Source organism: Caenorhabditis briggsae (assembly GCF_000004555.2).
Source record: "Caenorhabditis briggsae complete genome, chrX, whole genome shotgun sequence".
NCBI lineage: Eukaryota > Metazoa > Nematoda > Chromadorea > Rhabditida > Rhabditidae > Caenorhabditis > Caenorhabditis briggsae.
In genome coordinates, this window is record NC_013491.2 from 16,448,228 (window position 1) to 16,460,838 (window position 12,611).

The 12,611-nt window shown below is 38.6% G+C and overlaps 5 protein-coding genes and 4 non-coding genes across 9 annotated transcripts; 8 read left to right on the forward strand and 1 right to left on the reverse strand.

The window, feature by feature from the left end:
* Positions 1-693: 693 nt before the first annotated feature.
* Positions 694-1,801, forward strand: Cbr-tth-1 (the record flags this gene model as incomplete). The annotated part of the gene is made up of 3 exons (XM_002645466.1): positions 694-811; positions 1,408-1,613; positions 1,670-1,801. 3 exons carry the CDS (start codon positions 694-696, stop codon positions 1,799-1,801), a joined length of 456 nt encoding a protein of 151 aa, XP_002645512.1.
* Positions 1,802-2,572: 771 nt separating this feature from the next.
* Positions 2,573-5,962, forward strand: Cbr-tag-123 (the record flags this gene model as incomplete). The annotated part of the gene is made up of 8 exons (XM_002645465.1): positions 2,573-2,698; positions 2,766-2,833; positions 2,895-2,988; positions 3,036-3,296; positions 3,744-4,320; positions 4,368-4,857; positions 4,912-5,131; positions 5,831-5,962. The coding sequence occupies 8 exons, from the start codon at positions 2,573-2,575 to the stop codon at positions 5,960-5,962; spliced, it is 1,968 nt and encodes a 655-aa protein (XP_002645511.1).
* A 691-nt stretch (positions 5,963-6,653) lies between these two features.
* On the forward strand, positions 6,654-7,414 carry Cbr-spp-13 (the record flags this gene model as incomplete). The annotated part of the gene is made up of 4 exons (XM_002645464.1): positions 6,654-6,690; positions 6,969-7,063; positions 7,120-7,290; positions 7,340-7,414. The coding sequence occupies 4 exons, from the start codon at positions 6,654-6,656 to the stop codon at positions 7,412-7,414; spliced, it is 378 nt and encodes a 125-aa protein (XP_002645510.1).
* A 219-nt stretch (positions 7,415-7,633) lies between these two features.
* CBG22762 lies at positions 7,634-8,121 on the reverse strand (the record flags this gene model as incomplete). The annotated part of the gene is made up of 4 exons (XM_002645463.1): positions 7,634-7,703; positions 7,745-7,885; positions 7,933-7,996; positions 8,043-8,121. The coding sequence occupies 4 exons, from the start codon at positions 8,119-8,121 to the stop codon at positions 7,634-7,636; spliced, it is 354 nt and encodes a 117-aa protein (XP_002645509.1).
* Positions 8,122-8,640: 519 nt separating this feature from the next.
* On the forward strand, positions 8,641-8,722 carry CBG29069. Its single transcript has one exon. It is a non-coding gene (tRNA).
* A 278-nt stretch (positions 8,723-9,000) lies between these two features.
* CBG28332 lies at positions 9,001-9,082 on the forward strand. The gene has a single exon. It is a non-coding gene (tRNA).
* A 367-nt stretch (positions 9,083-9,449) lies between these two features.
* Positions 9,450-11,240, forward strand: Cbr-ced-8 (the record flags this gene model as incomplete). The annotated part of the gene is made up of 9 exons (XM_002645462.1): positions 9,450-9,507; positions 9,559-9,716; positions 9,768-9,962; positions 10,004-10,143; positions 10,190-10,427; positions 10,513-10,647; positions 10,692-10,841; positions 10,889-10,976; positions 11,020-11,240. 9 exons carry the CDS (start codon positions 9,450-9,452, stop codon positions 11,238-11,240), a joined length of 1,383 nt encoding a protein of 460 aa, XP_002645508.1.
* Positions 11,241-11,547: 307 nt separating this feature from the next.
* Positions 11,548-11,629, forward strand: CBG28872. The gene has a single exon. It is a non-coding gene (tRNA).
* An 873-nt stretch (positions 11,630-12,502) lies between these two features.
* CBG28669 lies at positions 12,503-12,584 on the forward strand. Its single transcript has one exon. It is a non-coding gene (tRNA).
* Positions 12,585-12,611: the final 27 nt, after the last annotated feature.

Sequence of the window (12,611 nt, forward strand, 5' to 3'; positions counted from 1 at the left end):
ACTAGAGAAAAAATAAACTGCAAACGATTTTCGTTTTGTTGACATTGCAGTTCTTTTCCCATCCAGTATTGCATTGATTCAGTAGTCGGCTGGCCACGTTTTCGGTTTTCCGTTCACAATTCATACTTTTGTATATTTCGAAACAAGAGTAGGAAGAACAACATTTCCTAAAAAGTCACATGTTTCCCCGTTCCCTCTCCGTCATATCATTTGAAATTTGCACAAATATATATTTCTTTTTTTTCGTACTCTTTCGTACCCCCAAAACATACGTCCTCTTGAATATAAATATCGTTTCGAAGTTGTTTATGATTGACTCTTTTCTTTTCTTTCTTTTCCAAATAAACAAAATCCTCTTTTCCATCTCCACTCTTCCAAATCCTGTCCATTTTCTTGTCCTGTTCAAAAATAGGAGGCAGAAACCTCCGGGAGATGATGAGTCAGTGGCGACAAGAAAGTATTAGTCACACGGAAACACTATTATTGTATGTGCCGCCCCTCATATATGTATGAACATACACCTCATTTTTTTCTAGATAATTTCTTCTGTTTCTTTATACGACAACTGTCAGTTTGCCCCCTTTCCGAAAACCTCCCATTTTCGACTTTCGCCATTAAAACCTTCCTCTTTCCATTTTATACTATAATTGCTCTTCGAAAACCAAGTTTTTCAGTACTTCCAACACCTTCAAGATGGCCGCCGTCACCGAACTTCCAAAGATGAACCAAGAGCTCGCCGGAGCCGTTCGTGAAGGATTGGAGCTCAAAAAGGTGGAGACCAACGAGAAAAACATCTTGCCAACCAAGGAGGGTAAGTGGATTAGCTGATGATCTTTAAAAATTTGAGTGAGCTGATGAGTAGGCGATGCTTTTTACCGTTTGATCAAACATATTTATCAAATGACTGCTGATAGTTCAATCAAATGAAGATAAGAATTGAACAAAATAATGGTGACATCAGAAGCACTTTATCCCCAAAAGTGTTCAGATGTTTTCTTCTGGCATACAGTAGAAGTCACAAAAATAACAAAATTGTATTTTCCACATGATTTTCTCTACTCTGGGGCTCGGCTCTCAATTGTTGAATCGTTTAGAAAATTTTGGAGAATGTACAACAGATCTAGATTGAAAAGTTTTCATTCACAGAATGTTTCGAAAGTTTTTAGTTTTTCAGCTAATAGCCGGTTTCTGAAAGACACCTGCTCTTTTTACGTTTTTAGTACAAAAATTATCCGAAAATGGTTGTCTTTCAGAAATCGGCAAATAGCTAAAAAACTAGGAATTTTCAAAAAGTTCTGTAAACGCAAAATTATACGGTGCTGTAGCTTTGATCTCCGGCATGGAGCTTTGCTTGAACTATACAGAAATTCAAAAAATACAGATACACAAGCAAATTCTATTTTTCAGATGTCGAAGTCGAAAAGCAACACGTGGAGCGCATCCACGAGATCGAGAGCTTCGATTCCACCAAGCTCCATTCGACTCCAGTCAAGGAGAAGGTCGTTCTTCCATCTGCTGAGGACATCAAGCAAGAGAAACAGCACCAAGAGCTCACCGATGGAATCCAAAACTTCCCATCGGAGAATTTGAAGAAGACTGAGACCACTGAGAAGGTAACGGTTCCCGAAAACTCACTTCAACTTTTTGTTTACATTTATCCCTATTCCAGAACGTTCTTCCATCTCCAACTGACATTGCTCGTGAGAAGACTCTTCAGATGGCTGCTTCGTTCGACAAGAGTGCTCTCCATCACGTCGAAACTGTCGTTTCCAACGACGTTCGTGTCACCGACGCCCAATAAAAGGTCTCCGACACCAACAAAAATTTTTTCTTATGACTTATCTATAGTTCGAAATCAAAACCACTAGGTCACAAGGCGTGGATTATTCCTTTCTGAACTTCGGAGATTGTAATCTATTTTCTTATTTTCCAGGGTTCCTTCACAAACACTCGGTACACCTACATCTTGTGTCAGAAAGAAGCCAGACGACGATTTCTTTTAAATTTTCATCTATATTAAAAGCATTTCTCTGTTTTCTGGTTCGAGTTTTATTGATTTTCGCTCTCTTTTCTTATCCAAAAACACTTGTATTTCTTTATCCCAAATCAAATGCATATTTTGGTGTATCGGCATTCTAATCATTCCATATTTATTCTCTGAAAATAAAGCTTTTAAACTGAAAATTTGAAAAAAGACCACTGTAGTTGAGAAAATACCGTCTTTTGAATGGGAAATGGTGTCATTCGATCGCCAATTTTTTCTTCATTCAGTTTCTGCATTTTTTATCTGAAAATTTGGTTGAAAACACACTGAAAACAATAAAAATACCTTCACGCCTCGTGCAAATATTGGTTTCTCCCTCGTAAATCTACACTAGAACGTCAATTCGCTGCGAGACCCGCAACGTAGAGAGTGTGCGCGGAGAAGAGAGCGCAGACACATTGTTGCCCCGTCATTTTTGCGTGGCATTTCGATTTATGCAAGGTCGCTCTTTTTCTCGCCGTTCCCTTTCATTTTTGTTCGTGTTCTCGCTTTTTGATATTATTTTTGAGTGTTTTTCTATTTCAGGTAATGCCCAAAACTACTGGGATGCTCACAAAACTTCTTTTCGTTGGATTATTGACCGGTGCCGCTGCATTCTACCTTCCCGGACTGGCTCCAGTCAATTTCTGCGAAGTGGAAAAAGCAAATTGTCCGGTAGGTCTTTTATCTTATTTTCATGAGGAAGTAAACATTCCAAGTTATTGATTTTCCACCTTTGCAGAGCAATGTCTCCCTGTACGTCAATCACCTCGACAGCGATCGATCGGTCATCCCATACGAATATCACAGGTATGTTTGTGTACAACGCAGAAAAAAAGTTTCGATTCAAAATATATATGACGTGTTTCAGTTTCGACTTCTGCACAGTGAACGAAGATGAGTCACCAGTTGAAAACCTCGGACAAGTTCTCTTCGGTGAACGCATTCGACCAAGTCCATACAAGGTAGAATCATAAAAACTCTACAACATAAACAAAACTACCCGTTTCAGGTCAAATTCTTGCAAGAGGAAAAGTGTCGTCTGGTTTGTGACACCAAGAAGTATGCACGAGGAAGCGCCGATGATCTTGCCAAGCTCCGTCTCCTTCAAAGAGCCATGACTCTCAACTACCAGCACCATTGGATTGTGGACAACATGCCGGTGACATTCTGCTTTAAGAATCTTCAGAACATGGATGTGTGCACCACCGGATTCCCAGTTGGATGTTTTGTAGATGATCAAGGATACCAACACGACGCTTGTGTTCTTAATGTAAGTGTTCCAAGAAGATGGTCCTTCTTAGAAGGTGTTGTAACAACGGCAAATATTTCTTTCTGAGATTATGTTAATGTATGTGTTGTGTTTGCGTAATTCAACAAACGCATTTTGAGATACAGTACCGGCTGATAAGATATACAAATTTTTCAATGATTTTGATCATTTTGAAGAATCTGGAGCTCGGATGTCAAGTGATCGATAACTTAAAAAATTTTAGAGGGTGTGAAACAGATATAGATTTAAAACTTCTCATTCACAGAATGTTTCAAAAATACCTAGTTTTCCACCTATTTGTGTTTCTGAATGGTACCTCATTTTACCAGTTTTTGCACTGAAAACATGAAAAACCAGGTGTCTTTCTGAAAATGACGAAAATCAAGGTTATCTTCATAATGTATCGGGGGGCTATAATGGGGTATACCCATTAATCTAATTTTCCAGCAAAAATACAACACCCCGAACAACTTCTACATTTTCAATCATGTCGACATCGAGATCTACTACAGAGATATGAGCAACGATGCCAACTTTTTGGAGCACAGAGTCGGAGGCCGCATTATCCGAATTGACGTCAAGCCACGCTCTATTAAGCACAGCTCCTCGTCGAGCCTCGACTGCAGCGAGTCCGCGGAGCCAATCGCCATTGATGCCAAGTCCGAAAGTGCTGAAATTACCTATTCGTATAGTATCAAGTGGACTAAGACTGATATCAAATGGTCTTCAAGATGGGATTACATTCTTCAATCCATGCCACACACCAACATCCAATGGTTCTCTATCATGAATTCTTTGGTCATTGTGCTTTTCTTGACTGGAATGGTTGGAATGATCATTATGAGAACCCTTCATCGTGATATCGACCGTTACAATAGACTGGATACGGAAGAAGATGCCCAAGAGGAGTTTGGTTGGAAGTTGGTCCATGGTGATGTTTTCCGCACACCACGTTACCCAATGCTCTTGTCGGTGTTTATTGGAGCTGGTTGTCAGACATTGCTCATGGTTTCAGTGACGTTGGGTGAGTTAGAACGTTCACAGTTCACAATAATCTTCCTTTTTTTTCAGTCTTCGCCTGCCTTGGATTCCTCTCGCCAGCCAACCGTGGATCCCTTATCACTTTTGCTCTCTTCTTCTACGTTCTTTTTGGAATAGTCGCCGGATACATCTCAGCTCGTCTTTACAAAACGTTCGAAGGAATTCACTGGAAGACCAACTTGGTGATGACAGCTTTCCTGGTTCCTGGAATCCTGTTCACCGTGTTCTTCTTCTCTAACACACTCCTCTGGACCAAGGGATCGTCGGCTGCAGTACCATTTGGAACTCTTCTTGTCCTTCTCGTCCTTTGGATCTTTATCTCTGTCCCAATGACATTCATCGGAGCATACTTTGGATTCAAGAAGCGCGGAATTGAGGCTCCAGTTAGAACTAACAAGATTCCAAGACAGGTTCCAGAGCAGACTTTCTACACGAAACCGCTTCCAGGAATGTTAATGGGTGGAATTCTTCCATTCGGATGTATCTTCATCCAGCTCTTCTTCATCTTGAATAGTATTTGGTAAGCTTTGGAAATAATTCAATGAGGCAGTGATAAAATATAAAAAAATTTCAGGGCTCACCAGACCTACTACATGTTTGGATTCTTGTTCCTTGTGTATTTGATCCTCATCATCACATGCTCGGAAGCAACTATCCTCTTGGCTTACTTCCATTTGTGTGCGGAAGACTATCACTGGTGGTGGAGGTCGTTTATGACGAGTGGTTTCACTGCGATCTACTTGTTCATTTATTGCATTCACTTCTTTAATACGAAGTTGACTATTAGTGGAACGGTGAGTGATTTGTTTTGGAAGTGGAGGATACAAGCGACGGCACAATGTGCGATTCGATGAACTTGGTGGATATATTGGTTCTTTCCGGGAAGAATAGTCCCAAGATGGGATTGCCGATCCCAAAGATTAATCTAATGCTCCGATCACGGTCCTAACGTTTTGATCACTGTCTCAACGTTTGCATACTGGCCCAACCAACAGTCCGACACATTGCATTTTGTATTCTATTTAATAATGGTGTCTGCTGGTTGGATCGTAAACTGAGGACCGTTGTCAAAACGTTGGAACTGTGATCTGAATGTTGAAACCGTGACCCAAGTGTTGAAACAATAATTAAAATGCTGGGACTATGATCGGAACATTAATACCGGTATAGAAAATCGTTGGGACCGGCAGTATCACCACGGTTCTTACCGGAAAGAGCCACAACATATACAGATGAATTTTATTGAAAAAAAATCGTTTGTGATTTTAAAATGTAATCTATAGTTGTGCCCAATGAATGAAAACTATAGAATAACGATTTGTTTTGAAAGGGACAACGGTTTTTCTTGACTGGATCAAATCAATCTTTCGTTTTTCTTTGTTCCTGACGTTTAAGACAAATCACTGAGATCCCTAGTTTCATGTCCAATTTTTGCAGTAATTTAAAGTAAATCATGCCATAAAAAGATAACCAAACTATTTCACTTTTTGCAGATCTCAACAATCCTCTACTTCTCCTACACTTCAATTTTCGTCTTCATGTTCTTCTTGATGACTGGAACTATCGGCTTCCTCGCCACCTACTACTTTGTGCGAAAAATCTATGGATCCGTCAAGGTTGACTAACCAGTTACTGTTTTTGATTACTGTTGTCAACCGAATGTATTTGTATCTTATTTCTTCTTTTCTCTCTTTCTCTCTTTAACTTCTTACTTTCGGTCAATTTATCTCCGGCAATAGAATAATCCGGAATAACCAGTCTCCTTCATGTGACTGAAGAAACAACGTATGGGTTGTAAATGTTTATATAGTAGTTAATTTATTCATTTTTGAGAATCGTTCTTCTTTTTTCTCTCTTCCAACAGTTCTTGCTTTTGTTTTTTGCTTTTTGTCCTAATCCCGTGGGTATTGTATTTTAAATTTTTCTGGGAAACAGAACCGCAAAAAATCCTTGCTTTATTTGTCCCTTTTCTTACTATTTGGCTCCTCTCACTTGTGCTTATTCTGTGAAGAGATAATTATAAAACTGTCTGATTGTTCAATTTTGTTCGAACGGCTAATAATGTTCTTCTATCCCGCTTTGGGGGGTTTGAGAACAAGTTTTTATACATAAAACCTGTTCCGATTCCTCGGGATTTTCTCCTCTTCTCTTGTGAATTGAGAGGAAGTGTAATGTTTATAAGCTTGAAATTGGGTCAGACGTTCGGTTTTGGTCAAACACGTTTGCCGCCCTTTTCCCTTCAATTGCAATCGCTGGCTGTGGATAATCGGATAGTTCTCTCCGTTTTCAACGATACGACTAGATTCTCGGAAGAAAATGCAAACAAATCTGATTGTTGCCGTTTTTCTTATTGGTGAGTATTACTTTTAAAATTGTGAAAATTGACATCTTGGTTGTAACATCTGGTCAAAAGTTCGCCGGGTTTTGATCAGAACTTGCCTAAAAACGTTTGTAAAGCTGGAATTGCAGTTGAAAATTGAAATATCACTAGGTAGAAAACTTCTTCCACATTTGAGAAGCGTGGTCGGCTGTAACAGTGGTCCTATCCAAAATCTGACTTCTCTCTGACTAGATGTTACCGGCGATGCTCGAGTTAGGTTAATAGGAATTATCAGGTGAAATACGTTTCAGTTGTATCTGTTAGTTGGGTCAGTGCTGAAGCTATTCAAAAAGGAAAATTGGCAAAACATGGACTGATGAAGGAGAATAAGCCAAACTGTCTGATGGTAAGCTTTTCATAAGACCTGAAAATTCATAAACTTCCAAAAAACGTGTGTTGCAGACAAGATCCCGATTGGGCTGCGCTTGCACCACTTGCAAAGAAGTCGTTGGATTCACCAGAATGCTGATTCTCAACCATGTGCCAGAGGAGACAGAGGTTCTTGAGAAAGTGTGCTATAGAGTTTTCGGAGATGACAAGAAGAAAGAGTCATTCTGTGAGGAATTGATTAAGGTGAGTTTTGTAAAATCTGAAATCGATAAATCCACTTTTTTGTGTTCAGGAAGAGCTGCCCGACATTATCAAATACGTCAGAAATCATTTGGAGCCAAAGCAAGCTTGTGCCAAGTTCTGTTAGAAAACGATCGCTTTGTTTGTATCAATAATAACTTTATTTGTGACAATTCGGGATTTCGTGAAAAAATAAACAATAAACACATTTTTCTTTTTTCCTAATAAATTTGAACTTCTGTGGATTTGACTTCGACTCTTCTCAATTTTTTTTGACAGTTATATTTTTAGGTTACATGGAGAAAAAACCGATTCATTCAAAACACCAGATAAATGGAAAAATAGTTCAATGATGAACATAACACGCTATTTCCTTGATAACTGCAATTCTGCCATACTTGTTCAGCGTGTACCATCTGTCAAAAGAAAATTTCTTTTTTTTAATGTTCCAACCTACCTTCCGAGACGACAAATTGCTTTGTGAGTGTCATTTTCAATTAATCCTAACGAGTTATCGTTGGAAACCAACTCAACAACACCACTAGTCTCTCCTTCACACGAAATGTGAGCAATTTGTTGGCCAGAACCTTCGAAATATCTCGAATAACAGAAAAATAGGTTATAAAATAATGTATGCTGACTTACATTATTTTCGCGTCAACTGTGTCATCCTTATTGTCCCTGACAGTTGCAATATCGGGGCATTGTTCTGAAATTTGTTACATATATTATTTATAAGGCAATCTAAATTTTACTTCCTGCAGCTGTAACGATATGCTTTGACAGAATACAGATTAGCGTGGAAATAGCAAGAATTATTGTGCTGGAACACATAGAGAATGAAAATTGAACTATGAATTGTGTTCAATACTTCGTTGTTTTATATCTTCTTTCTTTTTATCATCAGGTGATTGTGTTGTTGGCCGCTGACAGCTGTGAATGAAATGGCTGATGAGTCATAGACACCCCAATGAATTCCGACGGAGAAAAACTAAACTTTTAATTAAAACTTTAGGGAATATTTGAGGTTGGGGAAGATACACAGCTTCAAAATTCATGACACGATTTTAATTCCTTGATTCCTGGAACTGCCAAGGAAATGTCATTTTTTACACATTCACTGTGCTGGTTTTGAGAGAAAAAAAAGATAAATGCCGGTTGACTTTTTCTGGTGTTCAATGGCAGAATGATTGCGAACATTCAAAACAATATTCTTCAAAGAAACATTTTCTAAAATGTGGTAAAGTGTCAATCAGAGCCACTTGTGATTTCTGCTAGACTACGAATTGGTAATTCCAGCAGCCGAGAGTCGATATCATGTTGATAAGCTAGCACTGACAAAGAAACTCATGTGGAGAGATGGCCGAGCGGTCTAAGGCGCTGGTTTAAGGCACCAGTCCCTTCGGGGGCGTGGGTTCGAATCCCACTCTCTTCAGTTCTTTTTTTCAATTTATTTTGAAACATTATCGACTTGCACCTTTTGTCATGTTTTATGTCACAGTCATGTTTTCTTTAGTTACAACAAACGTATGACTACAATTATTCCAAACAATACTGTCTGGTAAACATGAAAACCAATACAAATCTTTTGAAATGTGGTAAAGTGTCAATCAGAGCCACTTGTGGTTTTTGATAAACATTTCGAAATGACAATCCAAACAAACAAGTATCTAAATCAGTTTGATAAGACGGAATTGACATGGACTTTGATGTGGAGAGATGGCCGAGCGGTCTAAGGCGCTGGTTTAAGGCACCAGTCCCTTCGGGGGCGTGGGTTCGAATCCCACTCTCTTCAGTTCCTTTTTTTAATTCCTTTATTGAGTGGCTAATATGTTTAGGAGGTTCTGATATGTGAAATTGACTTTGGCAGCAATTTTGGTTCCTATAAGAAAACCATTTTCTCATTTCCTAATAACATCATCAAATGTACGATACGCAACAATGCGACCTCTCCTCATATTCTCTCATTGTCTCCTCGATTCCCAACAGATGCAACATCCGACCTCATCTAATGTATATCGTTTTAGGAGAGAGCACTGTAATAAAGGAGAGTGCGAGAGAGATGACAACGTCCAGCAGACAGTGGTCCTTAGCGTGTGCGCACACTGTTCCCTTTTCCCCTGCCGTTTATTGATCGGCTGATATTTAAATTTTCCTTCAAAATGTATTTGAAGAAGCATGAATCGAAGCTTTTGTTAATACCGAAAAATGAAGATAAAGGTAGGAAAACGTATTTTTGCTGAATTGTTCATTTTTAAAACTTTTTTTCAGAAGACGCTGGTATCATAGCTGTTCTCACCGATAGAGTTCCCAGTGTACTAATAGTTCGATGGTTCGACTTGTTCTGCTTTGGCTTTGCAATGTGTTCTTATGTCTTAGACTTTTTCTCGGATATTGGCATTGCTATATTTCATTTTTGGGCGGGAAGAGTGAATTTTTAAATTAAAAGACATTTTACAAGGAACAGAAAGTGTTTTCAGCATTTATCTGGAGCTCTAGTCCTCACTTTTGCTCTTATCCCATCAGTAATTATCAATATAATCTCTATGGTATGGATGCTGGATGACGAAATGCATTGGAAACGAAGAGCACATCCTAGGAGAACCGGAACGTTTGAGTTGAACCAGAAAAGGTTCATTTCTCTTGGAAAAATGATCACTCTATGTATTTTTCAAGTAAGTTTATTTTAAAAGTCTTTTTAAATGAAAATATTTAGATGGGTCCGTTGTTTTGGTACTACAAAGCCTTGTACTACGGTTGGATGTTCACAAAAAACAAAAAGGATGATACAGACAAAGAAAAACGAAAATTTTTCATGAAAATGGTGGAAGCAGAACGAGATGCAACACTTTTGAGGTAGCTATTGCAGAATAACATTTCAAAAATCAAATTTTCATTTTAGGTTCTTCGAAGCCTTCCTCGAATCTGCACCTCAGCTCATCATTCAAGGATCCATTGCTGCTAACTACTTCCAGAACTACTATATCTCTGGAAAGTACCCATACTGGCTCTATTTTCAAGCTGCCTCTCTCACACTATCAATTATTAGTATTTCCTGGTCCGTTGTCGTTCAAAACCGTTCGTTACGAATGACCAGAGATGACAAAGTCAATATTTGGCCACACGAAGCAGTACTGCAGGTGAGAGATTGCAAAAGCGATAAAAGTATACAATTGGGAGAGAAGGACAAAGTTATTATGGGCGAAAAAGTTAATTGTTTTTCAGTTTTGCTGGAGATTCCTCACGATCTTGGCGAGAATCATCACACTGGTAGCGTTCGTGCTGTTGTTCGGAATCTATGTAGTTTTTCTGATCTTTGGACACTTGATAGTCACTCTGGTACACGTTATCTTCTTACAGGTAGAAAATTTACTAAAAGCGTTGAAAACTAATACAATTTTTAGGCTCTCCACATTGAAGCATGCACACACATCGAGAAGCTTCTTTTGCTCATCAACGCTATGATTCACCTCTTCACACCGTTCAACATGGCTGAAGGAAACACAAGATATCGGTATTTAGTGGCATATACTGTTGAATTCATAGAAATGATGGTGAGTTTAGTTATCTGGATTGTACAGAAAACTTGAAACGCTTCCAGATCATCTTTTTACTCCTACCCACACCGCTCGATGCATTCCCTCTTATCGAAAAAATCCGAATCGGTGTTCCAGCTACATTTTTTATTGGTAAGTTTTCAATAAACACAAAAATACTAATTTTCAGTTTTAGGAATCTTCATCATGCTGATCTACTACAAATTCTTCCACCCAAATCGAAGGCAAGATTTGGAAGCGCCAAATGTTGAGCGCAACGAGAAGCTCGTGGTATCCGAGCTAAATGGGATTCCATCAGCTGCGATCGAGAAAGCTGAACATATAGAAGAAATCGAGGAACACTCTGTGCCAACAACTTCAGAGTCTCTCCTGGAAGAAGACGAGTGTCATAATTGAATTGCTGGTTGTTTGAATTGAAAATTCTGGTTGGAATCTGATCTCACGTGTTGATTTTTTTTTCTTGAAAAATGCATCTGTACATATGGAATAACATTTTTTGAATATCCTGAAATCTTTTTCTGGTGTTCAATGGCAGAATGATTGCGAACATTCAAAACAATATTCTTTAAAGAAATATTTTCTAAAATGTGGTAAAGTGTCAATCAGAGCCACTTGTGATTTCTACTAGACTACGAATTGGTAATTCCAGCAGCCGAGAGTCGATATCATGTTGATAAGCTAGCACTGACAAAGAAACTCATGTGGAGAGATGGCCGAGCGGTCTAAGGCGCTGGTTTAAGGCACCAGTCCCTTCGGGGGCGTGGGTTCGAATCCCACTCTCTTCAGTTCCTTTTTTTTCAATTTTCATGATCAGTACGAGGGTTTTTCGAACTGTTAGATTTCACAATCGAGTGTGGTTTTTTTTATATTCAAATTAAATGTGACAATTGATTAAATGAATTTATTTGGTTTCGAATGATATAATGGTTCATCAAGCTAGCCCCTTACCCAGAACGGTATAGAAGCGGAAACATAATTTTCGCCACTTTCGAGAAACCGATTGCTGCTCAGTTCAAGAAAACCATAGACAAAAACTGCTCTGTTTTTTAGAAACTACAGTTTTTGCAATTTACAATAAAACACTTTTCCAAAGAACTTTCCTTTCAGTTTACTTGCAACCTATGTATTTTGAAACTCAAAAAAGCAGTCCAAATAAAAGTAGAAATTCTGAGGTTATGAATTCAAACGGTTGTAACTTTCAAATAGGGAATTTTTCAAAATTCAGCAGATATATTCACAATGTCTTTGAACATCAACTGCGAATTGTTTGGGTCCTGTATGGCAAATGACAATATGAGTTTTTTTTGCTTCAACGTTATGCACACGTTCCTTCGCCGCACCCTGTGAAGTTCACGAACAATTATTTCAATTTTTGTGGAAGGTATCAAAAATGAGATAACTGACCAAATATTTTTGGTGTTATGACAAACAATTTATTAGTTGACAACCTTTCAACAACTTTAACTGGAACCAAGATAAATTGGCTCAAAGTTAAATGCCAAGGAGCTTTTCTATTACAGGGTTTATGGTATATTGAGAATAATCTTTTTTTTTTCAAATTCTGCAAAGCAAATGATAATTTTCTATGAGTGACTGGCATGTGTCAAGTGCAATCGCTAATTGTATTACGGCTGCACTATCATGCAAGTATCGAATGTGGAGAGATGGCCGAGCGGTCTAAGGCGCTGGTTTAAGGCACCAGTCCCTTCGGGGGCGTGGGTTCGAATCCCACTCTCTTCAGCTACCTTTTTATCAATTTTTTTATGA